We start from the raw sequence: 27,233 nt of genomic DNA on the forward strand, positions 1-27,233 counted from the left end.
CTACGTTGGTATTATGTTGCTGATTTTTATCTTTAATTAATCAATGGTATTGCAGTATATGGATACTAATTTTGGCTGAAAGTTTTTGTTGTTTTTTTTGCTCTTGTTTGTTATTTTTTTCTGCTTATTATTGTCTTTTGCTGGTGCTAGTGAGATGGTCTAAAGGTATCAAGTTCATTGGTTTTAAGTATTAACAAAGATGAAAAGTTAATTGATAAATACTTTATTATAACGTTTCACTGGTTCACCTTAACAAAAATAAAAAATTAATGGTGTTAGTGCACTTGTTAAAAAAAATAAAATGATACTCTTGGGCAACAAGACTATTTTTTTTACGATGGTAGAAGATAATAAGGCAGAAAAGGCACTCTTGGAAACTTGAAAACCATGTGCTTGTCGTATGCAATAACTTAAATAGTACAAGGATGTTTTTTGTTCATTAAATTAGAAGTATGTAATATAGGTTTGGGCTATACCTCAAGGATGATTATTGCCAAAAACTCTCCATAGAATTCTGTCCAATTTCAATTCAAATCACCCCTTGAATCTTCTAATATATAAACGTAAACCTAAAAAGGAAAAAAAGAAAAAAAGAAAAAGGAAATTAGAACCATTACTCCAATCTTCACCTTCTTCTACAATTCATTGATCAGGATCTGAATTTGTGATCCGAAGAAAAGCACAAAAAATTTCGGAGGAGTGAGAGAGAAGTGAAATGGCGGCGATGGCGAGGGTAAGCTCTGGCCTCGCGTATCCGGAGCGTTTCTATGCAGCGGCAGCCTATGTTGGGTTTGATGGATCTCCCGATTCCTCTACTAAAGGTGTCAGCTCCAAGTTTTCCAATGACGCTGCTCTTCTACTTTATGCCCTCTATCAACAGGTCCTTTACATTTTCTATCGGTTTCATTTACCTCTTCTGTTTCTACGCGGAATTTCATTTGTGTACTTTGAGTTCTTTCAATGGCTTGATCTAGTACTGTATTATGTGAATTACAGTGTCTTAGCTTTATTATTAACTTTATGAAGCGTTTAATTGTGATAATTCAATTGGAAAGCCTGTTTTGCAAACTGTTTTGGTTCAAATTCTCGTAGATCTAGAGGGTTCATGTCGGAATCACATCAAATTATAGGCATTGACTATAAAATTGAAGGCATGTTGAATTTGATTTTTCATTGTGCTGTTTATACATTGTATACTTATTCGTGGATTTGTGAAAGCTCTGGCTCTCTGTGTAAGGTTTTTTGTTTTTATTTTCTACTTGGTTCAGGCAACTGTAGGACCTTGTAAGATTCCTAAGCCTAGAAGTTGGAGTCCAGTAGAACAAAGCAAATGGACGAGGTTTGTTTAATCAACTCTATGATTGGCATATTACCTAAACTTGCTCTTGTTATCTAGGTTATTTACTAGTTTCCTTTTTGTTTACTTGTTTATGCAAACTGACTGCTAATCAATACATTATTACTATTAGCAGTCATTTGGTTCACATGCTAGTTTGTGGGGATTATAATCTGGTTATTAATAATGAATAGTTTGTTATGCGGTGATTAATAATGAAGGGATTATTGTTATACAAGAATTACTATGTGAATTTTGGCTTGAATCTATCACGTTCTTGGGTCATGTGTCTCCGGAGAAGGAATTAAGGTTGATCCTCAGAAAATTGCAGCTGTGAAGAATTAGCCTAGACCTACAACTCCAACAGAGATTCGTAGTTTCTTGGGCTTATGGGTATTACAAGAAGTTTGTGGAGGGGTTCTCTACTCTTGCCTCTCCGTTGACTAAATTGACGCAAAAGGCGGTTAAGTTCCAATGGTCAGATGCTAGTGAAAAGAGCTTCCGGGAGTTGAAATCAAGATTGACTATCGGCAGCTCAACAAGGTCACCATCAAGAATAAGTACCCACTGCCAAGGATAAATGACTTGTTTGACCAATTGCAAGGTGCTAAGTACTTCTCCAAAATTGATTTAAGATCCGGGTATCACCAATTGAAGATCAGGGAGCAAACTTACTAGGACTGTTTTGTCTTTAAATAGTCTAATCTCAGCATTGCTAATACACATATTCCTATTCTGCATTCTATCCCGCATACAATTATTCATAGGTTCCCACATAACTTAATGTGGATATTATTTGATAACGCTAACCAAACACTGCAATGAATAACGCGGCGATTATATTTCCTTATGCAAGCAACCAAATGTTGTATTATTCTATGTGGGGTTTTATATTTCTCCTGCTGCAGTAGCTAGTTAGTTGGCAGTTAATTGGAGATGTTTCCAATATGGAGTGATGATTTTGATTGGTTCATCTTTCACTCTCTCATTCTCTCCTCCTCTTCTTTAATTTGATCCTCTATTTTACATATGGTCTTAGAGGCCTGTGCAGATCAGTTTTTTCCTACCGTACTAGTACGAAGTATTCCATTTACTGTTATGTGGCCTGAATATGTGTACTAAGAGGTTTCGTAATTGTGAAGCTGGAATGGGCTTGGAAACATGGCTTCCATAGAGGCAATGCGTCTTTTTGTGAAAATATTGGAGGTTTGTGTAGAGCTAATCAATTTTATCCAACTCTTGATAATTTGGGAGTATGAATTAAACTCTTTAATTCGTTATGGTAGGAAGAAGATCCAGGATGGTATTCAAGGGCCTCAAATTTTGTTTCAGAACCTGCAGTTCAGGTGGAAAAGAATGTGAGTATGTATTAGTTTATATGATTCTTTGTTCTTGCTTCTTCAACCGCTTCTGTTTTCTCATTGTTTCCTGCTTCTCATTTTTTTATTTTTGGGATAAGTAAACTTATTTTATTGAAAGTTTGCAGTAGGTAGAGAATAGGTACATAATTTTTCTTTTTATTTGATATCCCTATTCCTCTTTGGTTCAGAATGATACAATAGCTGAGCCAGTTGCCGAAAATGGAAATGTTCTTCCTGAGACAAAAACTATTCCTGCTGAAAATGGGAACCTGTCAGAACCTCAGGATAAAGATGTTGTATCAGAAGGCTTTGGTGCAGTTGGTGTGTATGACCAATGGGTTGCACCTCCTATATCTGGTCCACGGCCAAAAGCTCGATACGAGGTGTCGGTTCTGCATTTTTTTTAATTGTTTTTTAAATATTCATTTTCTCAAATAGTTTCAATCTACTTTTACAGCATGGAGCAGCCGTTATTGATGATAAGATGTATATATTTGGAGGGAATCACAATGGACGTTACCTTAGTGATCTCCAGGTGGGTGATCTGCATAAGGTGGTTTTTGATATTTCTAGAAGATCATCACTGATTTCTTAATTATTAGTTATCATGAATGAGCAAATCTTTTATACTCTGGCTACCCTTTATTGGTGGTTCTTCTTGACAGCTAGTTTTTAGGCTTAATACAAACATCTCATTCTTTTCTGTGATTTTGTCGTTACCCTTTACTTAAAAGAAAAAAGAAATCCCTGAGAAAATTGTAACTATTCTTCTTTGGTATCTTGGTGTTCAATGTCTCTGATACAGATTGAGGGTCATTGCAGGCTTTGGACTTGAGAAGTTGGACATGGTCTAAATTAGAGGTTAAAACAGCTGGCGAAGCTTCTCAAGTGCCAGTAGCTCCCTTTGCTGGCCACGCCCTGGTTAGTACAGATATTGGTTTAATACTGTGGTAGTGACACCCCTTTATGCTCTATTTGCACAAGGATTGAACTCTCATTTGAGTTTGAAATCCCTCTTAGCTCATTCAGTTGCCCTCTCTCTCTCTCTCTCTCTCTGTGGGTGCGTGCATGTATATATATTGAGTGCGTGTGTGTATTCCTTTTTTTTGTTTCAATTTGGGTATATCTGTTGTATTTTATAGATACCATGGGAAGGAAATAAGCTCATTTCAATTGGTGGACATACAAAAGATCCTTCTGAAACTATGCAAGGTTTGTTCATATTGTTAAGTTTGATTCCATTTACTTTGAATTTGTAGAAGAGCAGTGTAAGATGTGATTTAGTAGAGTGTTGTCTAAAGCAAAATGTGCGAAAAAGCACCCAAGTTCTGCTGGGGCTTTAAGTTCAAAGCACAATTAAAGTGTGCTTTAGTAAAGAAAGGTGCAATGAAGGAAAAAATAAAATATTATATATGTAATGCTAGAAAAGATATAATCAGAAAAAACAATTACATGAACAAAGTAATCCAAAAAATCTATAATTAAGTGAAATAGAAGTAAAAGACATTTAAGTGAAGCTCACAAACCAAATTAATTTTAGGCTAGATGAAAAAGTGCACTTTTAAGTTTTTTATTCAGTTCAAGTTACTCCCTCTGTCCCATTTTATTTGACACTCATCCTGATAAGGTGCAACATTCATTGTTCTCTAACATTGCTTTCACGCTTGTCCTATGGAACTTGCTTCCGCTTTAGAGGTATCTTCCTATCATGTTATTTGACAGTATATCATTTAAGGGCTCACATATTTGGATAGGAACTGTATCTTCTTGGTCTTGCTTAATAACTATCTTGATAACAAATTGGGGGTGGTAATTAGAGAAGTATTGCTGTCAACATATAGACATTTTTAGAATCTTTTGCACTTGAATATTTGTTTTGCTGCTTAATGTGATGTTCCATTCATTTGCCAGTGAAGGTGTTTGATCTGCCAGCGCAAACTTGGTCAACCTTGAAGACTTATGGAAAGCCGCCGGTATATTTGTTTATGTCACGATACTGTTTCCCTTTAAGTGGCTTCAAATTTTATATCATCCCTACCTCTGATTTTGATAACTTCTTTCAGATGTTACCCATCTAAAATGCTGTTTTCTTCAGTACATTCAATTCTAAGGGTTACTTTTCCTCTTGCAATTTTCTTCTCTTGTGTCATTTTTTCATATTTTCCACAGCATGAAACTTTAATAGTATGTTCGGTTCTATTTTGTTTGTGGGGGGGGGGGGGGTTAAGGAGAGATAACTTAACTAGTTTACTTTTGAGATGAAGTATTGATGATTTGGTTCATTGTTTGGTGTGGTTGGAAACGAAGTAAACGTGATAGGCTTCCTCTTGTTTGGAAGGATGGGAGAACTTAAGGACACACCTCCACTTCTACTCCCATTTTAGTTCACTTTTATTTCCTTTTATCAAACAAGAGAAATAATCTTAGCTCTCCACATTCACTTATTCCTCCCACCTCTCCCCAACTAAACATAGCGTAGGTCAAATATGCCATGGATCATCTCTGCTTTTATCCATTTCCAACTCAAGTATAAATGAAAGAGGTATCAAGTACCTAATTATTTTGTGCTTCTTGTTTGACTAAAAATCAGTTCACATTTGCTCATGCAGTTATCTCGTGGAGGTCATTCAGTTACCCTTGCTGGGACAAGCTTAGTCATATTTGGTGGACAAGATGCAAATCGATCTCTCTTGAACGATCTTCACATTCTAGACTTAGAAACCATGACCTGGGATGAAATGGGCACATTGTAAGATGCTTTCAGGAAATTTAAGCATCTTTATTTTCCCTTATACTTTGTTGCTTACATGTTGATGAACGAACCAGTAGGTCACCGTTTGTGTGTATTTGTTATAAGTTTATGCATCTCAGAAAAGAACACATTGTTAACCTAACTTGCTTCTAATGTTGTGTGCATAGAGCAATCTCCCGGTTTCAAAAGTTTGATAGTTTATAATTTTTAACATGTATATAATATTTTTGAGAATATGTATATAATATTCTTAATGTCTTCTCCTTGAGTGCTTCTCTCGACAAGTGCTTAGTGGCATTATACCTTTATCAACGTGCAATATCCAAGTGGTCTTACCAATTTAAGTTATGTAGAATCCATGTTCATTTACATTGCTCTTTTCTTTTGGTAGGGGAGTGCCTCCTTCTCCAAGGTCTGATCATGCTGCTGCAGTACATGCTGAGCGCTACCTTCTTATTTTTGGCGGAGGCTCACATGCTACTTGCTTCAATGATCTTCATGTCCTTGATTTACAAACCGTGAGACAATGCATTAAGTTTCTAGCTGTTGCAAAAATGCTCAAGTGAGATTCTTTATTTATAACTGGTAATTTTGATTTATTCTAATTTTGTAGATGGAATGGTCAAGGCCTACCCAACAAGGTGAAATACCAAGTCCACGTGCTGGCCATGCTGGTGTGACAGTTGGAGAGAATTGGTTTATTACTGGTGGAGGCAACAATAAGAGTGGTATGCTCTCATCCTCTAAGAATGTGCATTGGATCATGAGAGTTTAACTTCTAAGTGCTGTTTATTTTAGGAGCTTTTACTTTTTTTCATTCCTTCAACGAGGGCTGATGAATACAAGTTACAAATTTTAAATCCAAAACAGAATTATCATTGACATGCTTACCTTCCAGGTCTTATTTAATTTTTTTGAATTGTAAAAGGCCAGCTTTAATTCTCATTTTATGCCTTGATTTAATCAATACAAGCTTGTGAACCTCTTTATAATTTGAAGGCCCTAATCTTATAAGAACGATTAGAGTAAAACAGTGTCTCTTTTGATCAGTGAGTCAAATAGTAATTGGTCAATGAGTTAAAGTTCCTTCTTTTCTTAGGGGGTGGAAGAGGGTGTTTGGGTAGTTTCAGATCATTTTAATATTCACGAATCCTTCTTAGCAATTATTTTGTCTATACTGTTGCAATGTTCTTCTGATGGTGCGAATTAACTTGCATTTTGGGAGAATGGCATTCTGGTGGTTCAAATCCTTGTTTAATTTCCATGTTAAAATAATCTTTTCAACCTTGTTCACTATTTTAATCACATCTGTTTTTTTTGTGTGGCTCTTCCAGTTTATAATTTCTCTCCCTGGAGGGAAAGGCAGAACTGGTTATTTGCAACCCCTTTTTACAATGTAATGCCATGTAGGAGGAGGAAGGGATTTCTTGTTTTCAAAACATAAATGTCTCTTATAGACTTGATTTATGGCAGAATTAGGGCATTTGTAATGCTATCAAAGGTAACAGATCAGATTCAGGACGACTTTTTTGGTTTCTCTGCTTGGTTTATATAGAAAGTAGTTTGGTCTTTGCATGACAGAGACTAGATGAACTCATTTGAATATCTGGGTGCTCATTGGTGGTGAATCGACCAAAGAAATGAGTGGTTCCGTAGTGTCTAACCCAGAGAAGACTATGCTATCCAGATTAGATATGTTTAGCTATTACATGACGGTGTCAATTCTGTGATCACCTTAATGTTGCTCTAAAATGGTTATTTTTTTGTGAGCCAAGCCAGCTATCATGTGTTTATGCTATTTTGGCACTCTTACACTTATTGCAGGGGTCTCCGAAACTGTTGTCCTCAACATGTCTACACTGGATTGGTCCATTGTAACAACTGTTCAAGGGCGTGTTCCTCTTGCTAGTGAGGTATTTAATGTTCTGCATGTTGTTTTGTTTTTTAAACAACCAGCAAGTTTATTTTTCAATTAAGCATCTGGTTAGGTTACAAAGTTTTCACTTGTTCGATTATACTGATGATAATCTAGAAGCCATCTTGATTGGACCCATCCTAATTTTAGCTTCTTGTCTGCAATATGATATGCTGATGTGTAGCTTTTCATCATTCAGTTCTTACACCTCCTCAATGTTGGAGTAAGTTTCTGTTCTCGAAGTGTGATCAACACTCTGATCAAATATGTGATATATATATCAATGTGAATGAAGCACTGAAGTTTGACTTGCAGAAGATAATCTATCAGAATCCATGAGCACTTAGTTTGTATGATCCCCTTCCACCCTGATTAACATTCTGTAGATGGTGGGATAAGTTTGACTAAAATCCTTATTGACCATGGTGTCATGATAGCTTAATCCTCATTAATATTAGCAGCTTACACTTAAATGGCTAAATGGCATGGTTCCATGGTACAATTCTGAAACTAAATAATCCATTCACTAAGGATGCAAACCACAATGAAATGAGGCAGAAAAATGTTTGAACTCTTGATAAATTAGAGGAAGACTATTTCAGTGTTCTTGATTGCTCTATGACCTCACATGGGACTGAAGTGTATTTTGACACACTTGGGATCATATGAACTCACCATTAAAAAAATAACAGCATGTTAGTGTTGAAGCATGTGCAAAGTTTGAGAGCATGCTTTCCTGTATATCTGAATTATATAAATCTAATTGACTTGTCACTTAAATTTTCTTGTCAACAGGGCTTGAGCTTGGTGTTATGTTCATATAACGGTGAAGATATCCTAGTTTCTTTTGGGGGATATAATGGGCGGTATAGTAATGAGGTGAGGTTGCTAACGCTTCTCCCTTTCTTCCCATACAGATAAACCTTTTCCTTCCGCTTTTCCACTCACAGGTTGGACGGACCTTATATGGTGGCTAGTGGGTGGTTGATTTCTCTGCTCTACTTAATTTTCTTTTTTTGTGGATTGCTTACTCTTTTTAAGGTCAATGTACTGAAACCGAGCCACAAATCAACTTTGCAATCTAAGATGATGGAGACTCCTGTACCAGATAGTGTTTCAGCAGTACAAAATGCTACTAATGCCACGAGGGATTTGGAGTCAGAGACTGTAACAGGGCACGAAGGAAATATTAGGGAAATTTTGGTAGACAACATTGAATCTGAGCCAATGGTATTGTGATATATTAAATATGTCATCCTGCATAATGCATATGCACGTGAATTTCGGTTGCTTTGCTTTTGGAAAAAACTTCAGTTTAGTTTTTAAATCATCTTTCTTTAGGACAGCAGGTATATTGGTTTATAAAGCTGGACTCCGAAATCCTGGCTAGATATGTCCTCTGATTAGAAAATAAATGTGTATGCTAGAACCTAGTAGGCGAAAGACAGATTTTCAAGCAATGAATTCAGTTGAAGTGCTCGACGCTGATTGATTGAATCCGTTCAAAGATCGATTCAACCCATCGTAACTAATCTTACTTAATTAGAATGCAATGACTATAAATTTGATTGAAACATTGTGGATATGTAGCTAGGGTGATGAAGTCCAAGTCTAGCACGCTGATGACTTTTTTAAATTTTAAGTGCATATGCATGTGTCAGTCTGTTTGTCTGTATGTGATTAAGCTAATTAAAAAACAATCAAGACACTTGTGGCCATGAGAACTTTTATATGTTGTACACTATCTATTAGTAGTTGCATGTCTGGGTTATTTCAGTGCTTGGTAACATAAGTTTGGTCCTCCTCGCCTAGTTTCTTCTTTTTCCTCTATTTGATCAATCTTAACAGTTCCAAATTTCTTTTTCTTGCATCCTGCAGAGAAGAAAATTGAAGAATATAGTTCTGCTATATTTATTTATATGCGCATGACAACTGATTGTGAGGAAAAATAAACTGTTGCCTTTGTGGTTATTTGATATAACTTTATGATAGGGGTGTCAAATAGGCGGGTTGGGCCGATTTTGGGCGGGTCAAAATGGACCGAGTCAATAAATGGGCGGATCAAATGACCCGCCCAAAAATCACCTGGGCTGAGATCAGTGGCGGAGCCACCTTGTACGAAGGGGTGTCGCGGGAAAAATACATTGTGTAGATAGGTAAACAAATAAATTATATGTATATATACTAAGTATTGGCTCCCCTTAATTTCCTGGTATGTTTACTTTTATATATTTTGACACCCCTTAACGAAAATTCTGGCTTCGCCACTGGCTGAGATGGGCTGGGTCAAGATGGACTAACATTTGGGTCATAGCCCAACCCGCCCAACTGTTATCAATCTTTAGAATATGTGTTGTTTTCTTATGAATTGTATAATTACTAAATAAGACTTTTTATTTTGTTATGGTCATATATAACATATCAAACAAAAAAGAATTATTTCTAAGATATTTTGGCAAAATTGCTCATGGATCAATTTAGGCTAAAAATCAGCCAAACTTGAGATGGGTTGGGTCAAGATGGGCTGAATTCAATAAATGAGCGGGTCAATAACTAGCCCAATCTTGGGCGGGCTGGGCAAGTCATTTGGGCTTGGGCCAAATTTGACAGCCTTACGTTATGGCATACAGCTTGATAAAAAAAAACAGAAACCTTATGACATACAAATTCTAAGTAAATGTTGCTTTAGAGTCGATGAGTATGAATTGTTTCCTTGTCCTTCCTGCCAGCACCTTAGCTTTACATAAGTCATTTAAGATGCTTCTCTTTCCTTTAACTGTAGCACGTCGATTGGACGACCTTGATTTTGCCTTCAAAGTCCGCTTAAAAAGTATCATGCTAATTTTTCCCCGACCTATAAATAGATATGATATCCGAAATTTCAGTGGAATAGCCTAATAAGTTCTTTATCACAAACTGCATGTCACTATGTACGGGCTACTTGAGAAACAAAAAATGTAGATATATAATCCTATTTATTTTTCCCTATGGCATTTGTGAAATATTGAGATCTGTTAATCATAATGTGTCAAACCCAACACATCCTGCTTGAACTTCTACTCGAGTTGTCGCCAAGCCATTCTTAGCCCGGCTCTCCTTTACTTAATTCTGTCATGTTGATATGACAGTTTCAAAATTTCTCCGTTGTTGCAACTGACAATCCACTACATTGTCATGTTCCTTTGTGAGGTTCCCTAGTCACAATACTTGTTCTCTATAATCATACACTTCTTCCATAGTCAATGAGTATGAATTGTTTCCTTGTCTTTCCCTTGGGATTTGATCTCACGTCTCATCATGCAGGTGAGCAAAGTTGAAGAAACTAGTGAACGGCTTTTAGCTGCCCTCAAAGCTGATAAGGAAGAATTAGAGTCATCTCTCAGCAAAGAGAAGTTGCAGACGCTTCAGCTGAAGCAAGACTTGACTGATGCTGAGGCTCGCAACACAGACCTTTATAAGGTAACCACTCCTTCGGATTGATAGCTATATTTTAGAAGTACAAGCAAAAGCTTATCTTCAGTTTTTGCTTCTTTTTATTTGATGGATCCGTGGCTTAACATTGTTCGTCTTGGTTTAGTTCTAACTACTAATCAATATTAGTTTCTTTCTACTATAGATGGATGGAGTTTTATTTGTATCTTTTGGGCTTCAATGATGCTTTGTGAGTTAAGAGGTCACTTTGTCATTTATGGTTCCGTTTTGCTTAACAAATGAGGTTTTCTGAAACTCTGATTTTCAAATATTCTTCCAAAGCACCCATTAATATTTCATCTGGCTGTCTTCTCCTCTTCATTGCAGTCCCTTGCGTATCTACATTAAATGCAATCTCTAATATCCAACTTTTCCCCTGAACGAGAGATTGTACTCCCCAATCTTTTATTCTGTCTCTTGGTAATAATAAAAGCAATTTTGACTAATGTGCAGAAGAAGTGGTGTCAAGCAAAACTTTTGGCGAGCGAAAAAGATATCTTTTGGCATTATGCATGTGTTTATTCCACCTTTTATTATTTGTTTTCATGTGCGATACTTAATTTGCTTTTCGACAATAGGGACACCACTGGGCAGGATCCAACAGTAACCTTCAGTTTCAATTTTGATTCTCATAATTTATGCAGGAGCTTCAATCTGTACGCGGTCAACTTGCTACTGACCAATCAAGATGTTTCAAACTAGAGGTATGGAATAGTTAAATTACTAATAACATACAAGGATTTTTGTATATCTATTTTTCTTCTTTTTAAAATTCTTTTCTGGTGGGTAGGAGAAGTGGAATGATTTGACCAGGACCTTTTAAGTATTTCGTTATGTAGTCACAAGTGATTGTTACCTTCCTTCCGCATGTTGACGCAGCATTTGGCTACCCTTCTGATTCAGTATTTGCATTCCATTTTGGCAGTAATACTGATAAGAGATGTTAATAGCTCTCCATGTCCCCAACTCTCACATATACTGGAGAATACAATGGCCGAGAAATATTAGAAACTTGTATCATATTATAACTAAAATATGGAGATTCACCATACACTTAGCATGCGTCTGCACTTGTACGCGTGCGCACACACACACACACGATACATGTATATTTCAGAGTTAGAACCTTGGAGTAAGACAGTAGTAACTTAGCATGAGCTAAATTATGTCATATTTTCTTGAAAACAAGGATTGTGGTTTATCTTTCTTAACTAAGGTGGAAAGGAACTGAGTGCAAGCTAATTCAACAGGTTGATGCTGCGGAGCTAAAACAAAAGCTACAGACTCTGGAAAGCTTAAAGAAAGAACTTGAGCTACTCCAACGACAAAAAGCAGCTTCAGAGCAAGCCTTGAATGAGAAGCGAAGGCAGAGCTCTGGTGGGGTATGGGGATGGATTGCTGGAACTCCTCTTGATCAACAAGATGATGCTTGATAATAACTTTAATGATAGCAAACTTGAATTTTATCTTACTTTATTAAAAAAAAAGGATTTTTATTGATAAATTTTTTTATTGACATACTTTTTTTTGGTTAGCTGTTCTTTTCATTGATAGAATAATATAAGAGTCGAAATTCTTTTAGGGTGGAGGGATAGTGTCTTTGTATCGGGCAGGCGGGATTTTTGTTGTATAATTATGAGTGGCTGTGAGTGCTACTTATTTTTTGGTCCAATTTTTATCAGAACTTCCATTTTCAGAGAGATTAATGGGTGACAAAGAATAGAACAACTTGTTATTGGCTTTCAGGTATTTATGGATTTTGTCATGTATTTCGTCTTCATTGTAGTGTCCTGGAAAAGAATGAAGTGCAATTATTCAAAGAGTGACGTGTAATCCTATTTTACCCTATGGTTATATTCGATTGTGTCTTAAGACTCTAAGTTGTCTCCTCCTCGAAAAGGAAGCAGCGTTAATCTTTTCTTGTTCAACCTTGAACATCGACAGACATTGTGAAGGGAAAGGATGAGACGTCATACTACGGTAAAATTGCCAGCTATTAAGCAGATGCTGGCTAGGCATCATTTTAAGTTAAATTGAAGTTCTACTGATATGATAGGACCTTTTTGAGCCCGTTTGGCTTAGCTAATCAAGAATCGTTGATAAATGTAAAAGTATTTTTATATACAAAAGAACAAACGATAAAAACGAAATCACAAGGAATTAGGGGGTTTTCTTTTGGGAAGGGTACTTTGGGGAGGAGGGAGGGAGTATACAAAACATATTTTCGATAAAATGATATATTTGTTATTCACATAAAAAGTCTTTATAAAACTGAAAACCCATTTAGGAGTGACCACCTTATGATTTTGGATGACATTTATCACACGTAAGATAAGGAAAAAAGTACTTATAATTGGTTACACTAATACACTCTATAATCCTGGACTTTATGATGTGGTATGTCACTTGGTGTGGTCTATTTCTCACTTATAAGTTGGTTACCATTGTTTTTCCTATCATTCTCTTTAAACTTAGAACTTTACGATGTGACGTGTCATTTATTATGATCGATTTCTCTCTATTCGTGTTTGTTCTTTCTCAAAGTACAAGTAAAACATCATTAGTGTATCACTTCAATAGAAAGGGGTCCAAAAAGCGACACTTAGTTATGTTGGTATTGCATTAATATCAAGTAAAATAACTTTTAAAAAAGAGAGAGTATAACATCTTACATCTCCATATAAATATGAAGACGCTCATTCTTTGCCGCGGTATCTTCTGATTCTAGTATACATCTTAGTCTACCTAGTTCTAGATCTAGGAATAAAACACGAGCAACTTTCTTGAATCAATGTAGGTCTTTGTCCTGTTTACCATGGTCCATGGACAAGAGGGTGAATCTATTCAAATCCGAGACTTAAAGCTTGCTTATTAGCGAAGATGGTTAAAAGTTAGGACAATTTACGCAAGCCATCCATACGAAATACCTTTCATGTCCACAATCATTTTAAAAATGATCTTGTCAACCATCATTTCAAGTTCCTAGATAAGAAAAGCATGAGATAATATCATTTCAGACATGATATTTCTTTTTTTGCTTAGTTGTGTATGATTATCAATGTTTGACTAATTGGGAGTGGTTGCTATATTATAACTAGATATACACGAAACCTCCGGTATGCGAACATTTTCAATTTACATATTGCTTTATTTAACTTTATTTTTATCTTTATTATTACTTAGAATATAATTTATTTTTAAAAAAATTATTGACTTGAGCATCAGAGCCTAACTTCTCGATTCACTAAAATTCTCACTCTTAATGTTAGTATCTACTAGCAATCTAGCATAGTTAACTTAGAGCTTCAGAGTTTAATTCATCGATTAAGTCAAATTTTCACTCTAATATATTTTATTTATCATTTCTTGTGTTGAAGAAACGCCATAATTAATTGAATCTAAGGTCGCTCCACCAAATTCACCGGACCGAGCACTTTTTGCCCAAAATCTTATTTTTAGCTTTCGACAATTCCCCAAAGATTTTAGGGTTGTCTTAGACTAATCCTTTTCTTCTTGACAATTTAACCAAATAATGCACCCTTATATCATTGGTACGTGGCGGCCGCGGGGGGGAAAAACAACGATACGTGGAATCTTCCACTCATTTCCTCATTTTATAACCGCAAAACTGGGCCTTAAACCGCTTAAAGCCCACGGGCCGAAACTACTAAGCTCCATTCTCTCTCTCGCACCATACTTCAGTTCTCTCGCTCTCTCTCTCATAGCCTCACAGGGTTGTAGTTTGTACCGTAATCTCCAAAATTGCTGCATTTTTCTGGAAAATTCATTGTTTTTCTTCTCCTGAAGGTTCATTTCACGCCGTATGGAAATCGGAAGTTTAGCTCCATGAAATGATTTCTGTGATGAGCAACGGATTTGAAGCAAATCGAAGGAACGATTCAGTAGAAGAGACGAAACTTAGGGTTTCCACCACAAACTCCAGTATCTCCCCCGCTGATGGTTCTAGGGTTTCTATGGACGTAAAGAATTCTAGGGCTTCGAATTCGGATTCTAGGGTTTCGAATGTGGAAAGCGAGGGAAATGAAACAACTAAGGTTAGGGACATGAAAGAGGAAGAAGGCGCGAACTCCGTGAAAGCGAATCGGGTTAAGTCGGAGCAGAAAGGTAAGACGACAGCATTAGTTTCTAGTAGAACTGATGTCAAGAAGGGAAAAATGGAGCCTGTTGTTTCTGGATACGATTTGATGCTATCTAAGTTCGATGAGTTTGCAGGGAATGGGAAGAGTTGGTCAGTTGGTTACGGATTTGAAATGGGTGATATGGTGTGGGGGAAGGTGAAATCACACCCTTGGTGGCCAGGTCACATTTTTAGTGAGGCGTTTGCTACTCCTTCCGTACGAAGAAGTAAAAGGGAAGGTCACATTTTAGTGGCTTTTTATGGTGATAGCAGTTATGGCTGGTTTGACCCGGATGAGCTAGTACATTTTGAACCAACTTTTGCTGAAAAATCTATGCAAACTAATGTGAAGAACTTTGTGAAGGCGGTGGAGGAAGGGGTCGATGAGGTGGGCCGGAGGAGTGCTTTAGGTTTGGTTTGTCATTGTAGGAAGAGATACAAATTTCGTTCTGCGGAGGTTAATGGGTTTTTTAGTGTAGATTTTAGTGATCTTGAGAAGAATTGTACTTACTCTGCCAGCCAGATTAAGAAGGCTAGGGAAAGGTTTCAACCGAAAGAGACATTTGACTTTGTGAGGAAGTTGGCATTGAAGCCTAGGAGTAAAGTGCTTGAGACCGATCTTAACTTTGTTAAGAAGAAGGCGACTGTGTTGGCTTATAGGAAGGCAGTGTTTGAGGAATTTGATCCTACCTATGCTGAAGCTTTTGGTGTTATTCCTTCTAAACAAGCACAAGAAGCAGTGGCTCAGCCATTTAGACAGCCTTCTTCAAGAGGTACTTATTCTCTCTTTCTATGTTATATTTAATGCTCTTCTATCGAACTCCCCCAAAACACGGTTTTTTTTCCGCACGACTAGTCTTTATTTAATTTTTGAAGCATTCTCAAGCTCATTACTTGGATGGTACTCTTAGAACTTTAGTGCTGTGAAGGGATTGCAGTGTTTTAGCACCTCGAACTCTCATTTGGAGGGAAGTGCTGGTACCAGGCTACTAACAGTCACATTAAGCGTCTTGTTTAGTTGAGGCATTCTTCCTCTTGTAGAGTTGAGGCATTCTTTCCTTTCCATATGGGTGTGTTATATTAATCACTTTTCACTAGTATATATTTTACTTGGATTAGATTTATTTTCCAATCGAACACAAATCATTATAAATAAAATATATTTTTGTTGTTTTCTATACCAGTTATTAGTTGTTAAAGTATTACTTGGGATTTTCTACCACACTTGGGTGCTCAATTCCAGCTAACATTTAAATAACATTTGGCAGAAGGTGGCAGTAGCACACAATAAAGGATAAAAAGAGAGAAGGTTGTTTGAGATGGTTTGGTCATGTCTTACGTCGATCTCCTAATGTATCAGATTATCGGTTTGAAATCATAGTGAGGGGAAGTGTTAAAAACAGATGAGGTAGAGCTAAGATTACATGAAATAAGTTGTGTCGAAAGACCTACAAATTCTTGGAGTCCTTGTAGACATAGCGAAAAATAGCGTATAACGGAGGGAAAAAATCTTTATTGGCGATATCAATTAGTTGAGATTGAGTTTTAGTCATGCTGGGATGTTTATTTTAGGTCCAATGTTTGCTAGGAGTATTTTACTCTTCTTGTTGCTGTTGTAACCTAAACTTATTTTTACGGAACTTTTCTGCAATCATTTCTTCAGTGAAAGTGAATATATTTACAATTAAAAAAAGTAAAAGTGAATAAATTCATGCATCCTTACCCCATTAATCTTGAAATTGATGTCGTTAGATCTTGTTGAATTTGTTGACATGAATCAGAAGAAGTTTTGATGACACTTCTAGATAAAGTTTAGAGTTTGGTCCTTTTGTATTTTAGTAGGCATTTGTTTTTTCTTCTCTCCTCTCTCTCTCTGTTATCACCCCCTTTGTGCGTCTCTCTGCATCTTTGATAATCTGGTGTAATGTCTGTGGTGAACCATAAATAGATAACACCGCATTGTTTGCGTCCTGCAGCGAAGGAAAAATGAGGGATAAGCTTGCGTCCTATTTGAGTTACTCATTGGCTTATATCTTCTTCTTTCTTTTTCATTTTTGTCTTTCCTCCACCAATGAGAGGGATTACTCGTCCTGCGTTTATTTCCCACTCTTAAGAATCTCTGTACCTATAAATAAAAAGAAGCTACAGTGCCTTGTGTAAAAAGAATGAGAATTTTATTTTAAAAAAAGTAGCAAATGATGGTCAATTAATTGAAGCGATAATGCAGTACTGAATATGGTTCAGTATGGTTGTGATGTTCAAATAACAAGGCGATACTTACGGCGAGACCATATGGTTGGGTTTTTTATGTGCCAAATAGGAGAAAACAAAAAAGGAGTAAAAAGAAAAGAAAATTGAGAAAAGCAAAAGGGAATTGCAAGATTGGATTTAGTGGTTAAATATGTGTATTTTCCTGCTGTTGTATCTAATTGCACTCTTTGCAGCTAAGGGCTGTTTTTTTGTTCAAAATTTCACCCTGTGAAACACATGCCAAAATTTAGAACTAGCTTTATGCATTCGTGATCGAACCAAAGACTTTGCAGTAGTCATTAGTCAACAGTTAAGTGTTAGATAAAACCATGTAGAAAGCAATTAAATTGGACTGAGGATATGAATCAGTGTCTCAACAGAGATGCAGTCTTCATTTCTTGGGAAGGAATTGTGATATGAAAGTCTTGGTTATAAATTGCTCTGTACAATAGGATTGGTTCCTGTTAGACCTACTTCTCCCTTAATCAAATACGACACACATTGGAATGGACCAAAAAGGAAAGTAAGATAATTTTTTATGAGATAGGGAGTGTAATTTGCAAAAAGTAATATGGGATTAGATTGTTTGACAACAGTAGTATCGTGTGAGAGTCGTTCAAAGAATGAAACGATTTTTGGTAAGGTGAATTTTACAGGACAAAATCTTTCTTTAAAAAACTTAACGAAATAAAAAGGATTTCCTTTTTTCTTCAAAACATCCTGTAAAATGGCTGTGGAGGGGTGGTCAAGTTGTCAATATTGTATTTGCTGGTGAATAATTGAATATGAATAGGAGCTTATAGCATTGTGTTGTTATACGCAGAAGAAATGTGGAGTGCAAAAGTATGGGATGGTAAGATCAACTGTTGCCCCTTTTTTGTAGTAAAAATAAATTGCAGTCCAACATTTAACCTAAAGTTGTATGTGGACATAGCATTTTGGGGTGGATATAATTAGCAACTGGCAAAATAAAAAGTGTAGCTCTTTCCTTTCTTGTGTTGAGTTGGGCAAAGAAAATATGACAGTTTATGTGCAAACTGCTCTTTATCCTTGTTTTAAAGTGGTGAAACCCCAGATATCAAAGGAGATTCTTATCTCTTTTTGGCTGTTAAAGTCATGTCCTTCACAATGTTTTTACTTTTCTTTGCACATACAGACACAAAATTGCATTTATATTGCAGATATCAATGTTTTTAGAATTTGTTTGCTTCCATCTTCATATTGGTTATGTTATTGGGATTCTGAGTCTTTAACTTTTCTGGATTTCTTTTTTTCTAATATTAGCTTCACGTTCTTGGTTTTTTTCTATATCTACCTTTTGAATCGTTTGTACCTTTACCTTTTGTTAAATAAGCGATTTATACATTTTTAGCAAAAAGTTCTCACCTTGTTATCAGATTTTGCTCACTTGTGTCTTTTGTGCTTTCACAAATTACAGTTCCTTTGAGTGGCAGATTGGTGCAGGCAGAAACTCTGGGTAAGGGAAAGAGTTCTGCAAAATCTAATAAAATGAAGGACCAAGTTGAGAAAGACAGGTATCTATTTAAACGCAGAGATGAGCCTGGTAACCTGAAAGTCCAAGTTGGTGCAGCACCAGCAGGTTATTCTGACCAGCCCGTTCATCTAGATGGTTCCTCCTTATCAGGAAAAGATGTTTCTCCTAGTGCTGCTGATCACCTGCCTAGTGCATCTGGCTCCACCTTGATTGAGCAGCCATTAAATCCGGCAGCTAATGTGGAAGAACTGCATGGACAGAGACAAACTGAAGATGATGGTACTGATGTTGTGCAGCCTTCTGTGCCTACTGAAGCAAGGCTGCATGCTGGGGGTTCTCGAGTAAAAAAAATCAATAGTGGACCAGATAAGGTCAAGGTTCGTAAACGTTCTGGTGAGGAAGTGAGTGGTGGCAGTAGTCCCTCAACCGAGAGGAAGAAAAAGAAGAAAAAGAAGGCAGAGGTGGGCTTGAATGCAAACTCTAATCATGTGGAGGGACAAGCAGCTGTTTCTTCAGATAGTATGGTGATGGAGAAAGTAGCAAGAGAGCCTGTCCAAGTTCCTTCAGCTTCTAGGGAAGAACTTCAAATGGATATTCAGCAAAAGGGTGATGCCACAGGTAGCTCTGTGCCTGATGGTTTGGTAACAGAAGATGAGGTTCGGGTTAGAAGCAACAATATTGAGCTTCCTCAAGTACTAAGTGATTTACATGCTCTTGCTCTTGATCCATTTTATGGTGTAGAGAGCAGCAATATAAAAACAATACGAGAACTGTTTTTGAAATTCCGGTCTCTTGTCTATCAAAAAAGCTTGGCCTTGTCTGCCTCAGTTGAGAGTGAGTCAAGTACACCCATCAGCAAATCACCTGTTGTCGCCCATATCTCAGACACTGCCCCCACCAATAATGTGAAACAAACATCAAATCTGAAGCCAGAGAAGAATCCTGCCAGGCCTGATGATCCTGCCAAAGGAGGGCGAAAGCGGGGTCCTTCAGATAGGCAAGAGGAAATTGCTGCCAAGAAGAAGAAAAAGATCAATGATGTGAGAGCATTGGCAGCACAAAAGAAGGCTTCCTTGAAGGCTTCAGAAGTTCACCAAGGTGAAAGCAAGGAAATACCTGCCAAAAAACTGGCTTCAACACCAGTGAAAGTCTCGAAGCCAGATATTGGCAAGAAGAAGGAGCCTGACCCAACCATGCTTGTTATGAAGTTTCCACCTAATGGAGCTCTTCCCTCCATTCCTGAGCTGAAGGCTAAGTTTGCCCGTTTTGGAACTATGGATCATTCAGCTACTCGGGTCTTCTGGAAGTCATCCACCTGCCGTTTGGTCTACCAATACAGGGATCATGCAGTGGGGGCCTATAGATTTGCCAGTGCTAGCAATAATTTGTTTGGGAATCCCAATGTGAGATGCTACATTAGAGAAGTGGCAGCTGAAGCACAAGACGCAGAAACTACCAAGGTGCCAAAGGAAGATGTTGCCGCCGAGACTTCTGCAGCAAAAGATGGGGCAGCTGATTCGAGGTCCTCAACAATGCCTGGGCAGCTGAAATCATGTCTAAAGAAACCCCCAGGTGAGGAAGGGCCAGTGAGCAATGGTGGTAATGGTAGTAATAGGGCATCACCCCGTGTAAAATTTATGTTGGAAGAAGCTATTATTAGAGGCGAGCAGACAAATGATAGTAGGACCGTCAACGATGCTAGTAGTATTGCTGATCGAAGTGCATCTTCTAGTTCTAATATCAACAATTATACAACTCAGTCGTCCACGCTCCCTCTTCCTACTGCTCAATATGCCAATGCACCAAATGATGTTCACTTTACTCATCAAGTAGCCCATAGAAACGTGCCCAATTATAACAATCAAGTGTCCGTTCCTGAAGTCGACATTTCACAACAAATGCTAGGCCTTCTCACCAGGTGTAGTGACATTGTGACCGATCTGACGGGTTTATTGGGCTATGTCCCTTACCATCCCCTTTAATTGGCTCATGATTTTTGGAAGGCTTTTGGCCAGCACCAATCATCAACGCAATGCACAACGTTAGCGTTTGGAATGTCCGAAGAGCACTTCTTAAGCAAAGGACGCAGATTAAAATCTGCATATGATAAGGGAGCAGCCAGCGTGGAAATTGGAATTACTTAAAAATGCCCCGATTGTGTACTATCAGACAACCTGTATCGAAGAATGATTTATAGTGATCTTGTTTTTTTTTACTAGTCTACCCCCTGCCCATTCCCACCACACGGCCTCTCCTTGAGACGCTATGAATTGACATGTTATACGATTGAAACTATGTAAAACTGTTCAGAAGTTGGCATGCAGGAATTAAAGAATCAAAGTGGTATCTTGGGAAATAGGAGAGAATTAACAAATGGTCAACGGAAACAGAGGCATAAAAGAATGTGAACTCTCAGTTTTTTAGATGAAAAAACAAAATTAGGATTTTAATTTATATACACCGATAGTATAAAGAATTTTTGCACCATCGGGTCAATTGAATTAATTATAGTAGGTTGTTCTTTTACCTTTTAGGTTATTATAGAATGCTTGCTACGAAGATTTATTTATTCTTGTAAGTGAATTTAACTTGACGTTGCAAAAAAATTATAAACTGATAGTACATTGGAATTAAATTCTCACCTCTTTCGATAATTAAAAGTTTTTGTAGTGAAGTAATATCCCTCTTTTCACGATAGAGCTCTGATGTTGAATCGTAGACGAATTTATAATTTCTTTCTCGTTTTTTTTCTTCTTTAAGTATATTTAAGTAAAGAGCAATGCATAGGTAAGTAAGCTTATTAAGTTGATAGAGTAAGAATTATCTTTACTGTCGCTGACTTTCACGTTGGGAAGGGGCACCTTAAAACTCCGGTAAAATCCCAGAAATTAGAGACTGGGAATAAAGGGATCTGATTGAGTTACTCTACTAATTTCATACTGCCTACAGTCCGAACTAAAAATATTGAAATATAAATTAGTTTGTATTTGATTCAATTTGAAATTAAGTGTATTCCGATAATAAACTCATTTTTAGTATTAGCATTAGGGTGTACATGGATCGGGTTGGTTCGGTTTTTATCAAAACTAAACCAAACCTACTATATTGGTTTGGATTGGTTTGGTTTTATCGGATTTTTTTTTCTTTTTTTGTTATATGAATATTATTTCAATATTATTTTGTTAAAGTTATAGATAAAGTGTTGATAAGTGAATATATGTTTAGTAAAAATTAAAAACAAATGATAAACATATGATCTATTAAATATTCTTATGGAAGAATTTTTTTTGTAACACATGACAATTATTTTCTTAGTCGTCTAACAATAAATTTTCATTGATGTACGCTTTCAAGGTTAATCAAATTTAATAATTAAACATAAAAATCAATATGATGCCTAAATAATGATATGCTCTATTTAATTTTAAATTATCGAAATACCATTTCAAATTCAAAAAGATATAAGAAATCTTGACATATGAATATGGAAGAACAAAGAGATGATTAACGCATTTGAATAACACTTGATAAGAAAGTGATACAACTCATTATTTAAGGTAAATAAAGATGAATGAACTTCATAGTTCTATTAAATATTACATCACATGAGAGGATCCCAAATATTTCTAAATATTTTTTAAAGAAAATTCTATATAAAGTCTTAAAAGTATATATAAAAAATATATATTTATATGTTGATTTGGTTTGGATTAATTTACTCAATACCAAACCAAATCAAACCAAACCTAATTGGGTTTTTTAATCCGTTTGGTTTGACTTTTCGATTTGATGCGGTTTTTCAGTTCGGTTTGAACGCCCCTAATTAGCATCAACGGCTTGTTTTTCACTTTTTTTTGCGTCTATCCGTAGCTACTTATTTATAAAATAAACTTCTATCACTTAAAGAATAATTTCAACCCTTGGTGCTTAAAAATAATTAAATCCAGCTTAGCTAAACGGCTTCTATATCGTTACAGATTAAGATAACACTACTAGCCTATGTCTTAAAAACTTTTTTTTCCTTCATATTTTCGATTAAGCAAATAAAGTACACTGTTGTTTATAATGTTTTTCTTTAATTCTTATGTTTTTATCTTTTTATTTAACAGAATACTAAAACTAAAAAGTTCTAGAATCTTCCGTCTAGTTACCGACTCTCATTATGAGCCCGTTTGGCCAAGCTGTCTGATTATTTTGAAAAATGCTTTTTTACATAAGTATTTTAAAAAAAAAAAAATACTTTTACAAAATAACAATTTGTGTTTGGCTAATTTCTTGAGTAGTGCTTTTTGCAAACTCATTGTGTTTGGCCAATCTTTCCAAAAAGTACTTTTAAGTAGGGTTGTTCATGGACCGGATTGATTCGATTTTTATCAAAACCAAATAAAAATAACTACATCAGTTTGGATTGGTTCGATTTTGTCGAATTTTTTTGTTACATGAATATTTTTCAATCTTACTTTGGTATAGTTATAGATAAAGTTTTAATAAGCGAATATATATTTAGTAAAAAATTAAAATATTGAACAACATATGATCTATTAAAATATTCTTATGGGAGAATTTTCTTAGTAACACATGATAATTATTTTCTTAGTTGTCTAACAATAATTTTTTTTGTTAATGTACACTTCAAGATTAACCGAATTTAATAATTAAACATAAAAATCAAGATGATACCTAAATAATTATATATTCTATTTAATTCTAAAGTAAATTCGAAAAAAATATAAGAAATCTTGACATATGAATATGGAAGAACAAAGAGATGATTGACGCATTTCAGTAACACTTAATAAAAAAGTGATACAACCCATTATTTATAGTAAATAAAAATAAATGCACTTTATAGTTCTATTAAATATTACATCTCATGGGAGGATCTCGAATATTTTTATATTTTAAAAAAATCAATATAAAGACTTAAAAGTATATATAAAATTATATATTTATATGTCGGTTTGGTTTGAATTTTTTTACTCAATACGAAACCAAATCAGACCAAATCTAGTCGGGTTTTTTAATCGTTTTGGTTTGATTTTTTTGTTCGGTTTGAACACTCCTACTTTTAAGTATGAAATTACGAAAAGGGACAGTAAAAGTTTAGTTTGCAATTAGTATTATAAAAAAAAGAAAAATAAATTTGAATATTTATTATAAAAGAATTAGTTAAAATATAAAATATAAAGTAAAAATATAAATTAAAAGTTCTAATCAATATAAAATATAGTTATTCCAAAGCAGTAATATTGAGTATCTAGTATTACTTATCGTTTATATGATAATTTAAATATATAAAAATATATTATTCAATATAATTAAAAATCTACTCTTAGTAATAGGAGAAAGTGAATAAAAGTATGATTGAAATAAAAAGAGAAGAAAAGTATGGTAGAAGGAAAAAGGAAAAGAAAAATATTAAATGAGAAATAATTTGAAAAATATAAATTTATTGTAAGGTCATTTTTGTCTTGAACAAATTAATTTTCTGCTTCAGCTTCTGCTTTTCGGAAGAAGCTAAAATTTGTAGTTTCTTCCCAAAGATAGAAAAACTACTTCTGCAACTGTTCAAAAGTACTTTTTTATCTTGGCCAAACAATTCAACTTTTTTAAAAAACTGATTTTTATAATTAAAAAAAAGTACTTTTAACGACCTAGAAACTCGGTGAAACAAGATCTAAAGCTAGAACGTCTCGCCACGCCCTTTTGACTTTCAAAATTATGATCCCATTTATTTCACAATATCGGTGTGAAATTGCTCTTAGTGCAAGTGAAGAATCCAATTCCATCACCATAGATGTCACCATTTTGTGATCGTAAATTAATAGAAGACTTTTAAATTTTGACCAGACATATAAATCTCCCAAGATATGATTATACTTAAAATCGTTAGATACGATTTTAGCGCATCTCACAAATTATTTTTAAAACAAAGCGCATTCGGTAATGCTATTCCTGTTTTCAAATATTCGTAATTTGTGTGGTTTTAGCTGGGCAGAAAAAAGAAAATTAGAAATGCAACAAAAATCTACATAAAGATCGACCTTTTTTTTAATACATATTTTGTCAAGAAAAAAAACATTTTTCATGTATAAATTGGACTTCCACAGAGTGGTCAAGAAATTTTAGAGCTTGTGATTTTATGACCATTTAAAATTCCTTTAGTTATATAACTTTTCACATGAGATTTTTATGTTAAAACGCAATAGTACAATAATTTAAAATGAAAAGAATCTTTATAGTTGGAGTAGTTAATTTTTCCTATTTAATTTAATACTCTGATATCATGCCTTCGAAATTTCCTCAGAATTTTGTAGATTATTCCGTAAGGCCGTTAGTGGATATTCTAAATTTCCACACGCAGTTGACGCGAAGTTTGGTCTGACTTGGGCGCTTAAGATAAGGAAAAGGGATAAATACTATTCTGATGGGGATAACGCGTCTACTATTTTATTAAGCAACAATATCATAATCCCGTAGGGGAAACTCGCTTTTTCTGGATATCGAAACCCATTCAGAAAAGCAAATTAATTCCACTCACTAATATATATATGGACCCAATGTAAGTATGTAACCATCAAATCGTGTACTTGCAGTTGACACTCGAACTAGATACCTTCTTTAAAAAAAATAGATACCTTCTTTTTACATAGTAAAAGTAAGGGTCGAAAATAGACCAAGTGGACGGGTAATAAGATTTTAAATTTTTTGCACTGCATTTTGATTTGTAATCCTTTAGCAAATCGTAGTATGTTTGGTCAATCTTCTAAAATCAAGAAATGTTTTTCTCAAAAATATTTTTTAAAAAATATTTTCAGAAATACGAGTATTGATATTGAATTAAAGAAGGGCACGACAAAAATCTGTAATTGCTTACTAACCAATTAACCGCTTTATTTGGTGCTGACGAGAAAAAAACACTAATTTATTATTGGGGCTAAATATCCTTTAATCCAACCTAGTGGAGAGTCAGTTCATGCGAACCTTCTTCGTCTTTTCCTTCCTTCATCATTATCCTTCCCCTATAAATAAAACTCTTTCTTTCCCCCATAAACAGAGTCACAACAAACAGAATATCACAATATAAAACACTTTCCTCACGACTATTTTCTCATTCTCCCACTTCCTTTCTTTGCTAGTTCAACAATCCAAAACAATGGAGTTACGTCCATTAGATATCAAAGTTATTGCCGCAGACGGCATAAAGAATGTCAATACTTTCTCTAAAATGGATGTCTATGTTGAAGTTTCCATCTCTTATCCTAGCAATACCAATAAGCAAAAAACTTTCGTCCACAAAAATAGTGGCACAAATCCTAAGTGGAATCACTCTATGAAATTCACTCTAGTTGAAACTTCCCTCACAAAACCAGGGCTTTACCTCATCTTTCGTCTCAAATCTGAACGTACCTTAGGAGACACAAAAATTGGTGAAGTCTCTGTTCCTATTCATGATCTCTTTAATCAGTCTACTTCTAATGGCACAGCTGAGAAGTTTGTTGAATATCCAGTGATAACAGAGAGCGGAAAACCAAAGGGTACTTTGAAATTTTCTTACAAATTTGGTGAAATATTTACAGCGGCTGATCAAAAGAAAGAGGTAAATCATGAGCCTGTTACTGCTTATCCTGCACCACCACATGCTGCTGGTGCATCATATGGTATGGCTTATAATCATCAGCAAAATCCCGGATATGCGTATCCTCCTCCTCCTCCTCAAACTTCTTATGGTGGGTATCCACACACTGGATACCCACCTGCTGGTGGTGCACCTGGTTATGGATACCCGCAACCACAATCTGGTTACGGGTATCCACCCGTACAACAACCTGGATACGGATATCCACCGGTGCAACAACCTAAGAAAAAGAACAAGTTTGGTGGAATGGGAGGTGGATTAGGTTTGGGATTGGGTGCTGGTTTGCTTGGTGGTTTGTTGGTGGGAGATATGGTTTCGGATGTTGGAGAAATGGCTGCTTATGATGATGGCTACGGGGATGCCATGGGAGATATGGGTGGCTTTGATTTTTAGTTTATTTTTGGTGCTTTGTAATTTTTTTTTTTTTTCTTTTTGTGTTCTTTGGAGATATAATAAATTTGAGTACTTTGTATATTTTGGAAGATTTTTTAATCGTTTAGATCTTGAATTGCAGTGTCATTGACTGCTTCTTCTTAGGATTTTCTAACTGAATGTGCTTTTAGTTGCTAAGACTACTTGTTATATTTTTATTTAATTATCTTGGGTACAATTTCGTACAAGAGTTTCCCTACACCCCGACCTTACAATTATCAAGTTTCTCGGTGTCAAAATATGCAAACATGCAGAACGCTGCGCAACTAGTTTAGATGAGATATAACACTGCAGAAATGCAAAGTCGCTGTCTTGATATGCAAACATGCAGAACGCTGCGCAGAAACGCAAAAACACTGAAAATGCAGAATGCTGCACAGCAATCCTGTGCAGAAATACATAAACAGGTTCGAAAATGCAAAAAGAACTACAGAAACCAAACAA

General features: G+C 35.6%; 3 protein-coding genes across 3 annotated transcripts; all 3 read left to right on the forward strand.

Annotated features, from left to right (window-relative positions):
• The first annotated feature begins 439 nt into the window (after window positions 1-439).
• LOC107806345 (acyl-CoA-binding domain-containing protein 4) lies at window positions 440-12,602 on the forward strand. The gene is made up of 18 exons (XM_016630486.2): window positions 440-880; window positions 1,269-1,339; window positions 2,479-2,542; window positions 2,623-2,694; window positions 2,886-3,080; window positions 3,155-3,232; window positions 3,520-3,618; window positions 3,840-3,909; window positions 4,609-4,670; window positions 5,307-5,446; window positions 5,841-5,967; window positions 6,063-6,177; window positions 7,274-7,362; window positions 8,160-8,243; window positions 8,406-8,594; window positions 10,668-10,823; window positions 11,480-11,539; window positions 12,086-12,602. Exons 1-18 carry the CDS (start codon window positions 716-718, stop codon window positions 12,266-12,268), a joined length of 2,019 nt encoding a protein of 672 aa, XP_016485972.1. The 5' UTR covers window positions 440-715; the 3' UTR covers window positions 12,269-12,602.
• Window positions 12,603-14,481: 1,879 nt separating this feature from the next.
• Window positions 14,482-21,074, forward strand: LOC107806344 (PWWP domain-containing protein 1). The gene is made up of 2 exons (XM_016630485.2): window positions 14,482-15,746; window positions 18,662-21,074. Exons 1-2 carry the CDS (start codon window positions 14,687-14,689, stop codon window positions 20,698-20,700), a joined length of 3,099 nt encoding a protein of 1,032 aa, XP_016485971.2. The 5' UTR covers window positions 14,482-14,686; the 3' UTR covers window positions 20,701-21,074.
• Window positions 21,075-25,756: 4,682 nt separating this feature from the next.
• Window positions 25,757-26,831, forward strand: LOC107806346 (protein SRC2). The gene has a single exon (XM_016630487.2). It carries the CDS (start codon window positions 25,875-25,877, stop codon window positions 26,748-26,750), a length of 876 nt encoding a protein of 291 aa, XP_016485973.1. The 5' UTR covers window positions 25,757-25,874; the 3' UTR covers window positions 26,751-26,831.
• Window positions 26,832-27,233: the final 402 nt, after the last annotated feature.

The sequence above is a fragment of the Nicotiana tabacum genome, chromosome 19, assembly GCF_000715075.1.
Source record: "Nicotiana tabacum cultivar K326 chromosome 19, ASM71507v2, whole genome shotgun sequence".
Classification (NCBI taxonomy): domain Eukaryota; kingdom Viridiplantae; phylum Streptophyta; class Magnoliopsida; order Solanales; family Solanaceae; genus Nicotiana; species Nicotiana tabacum.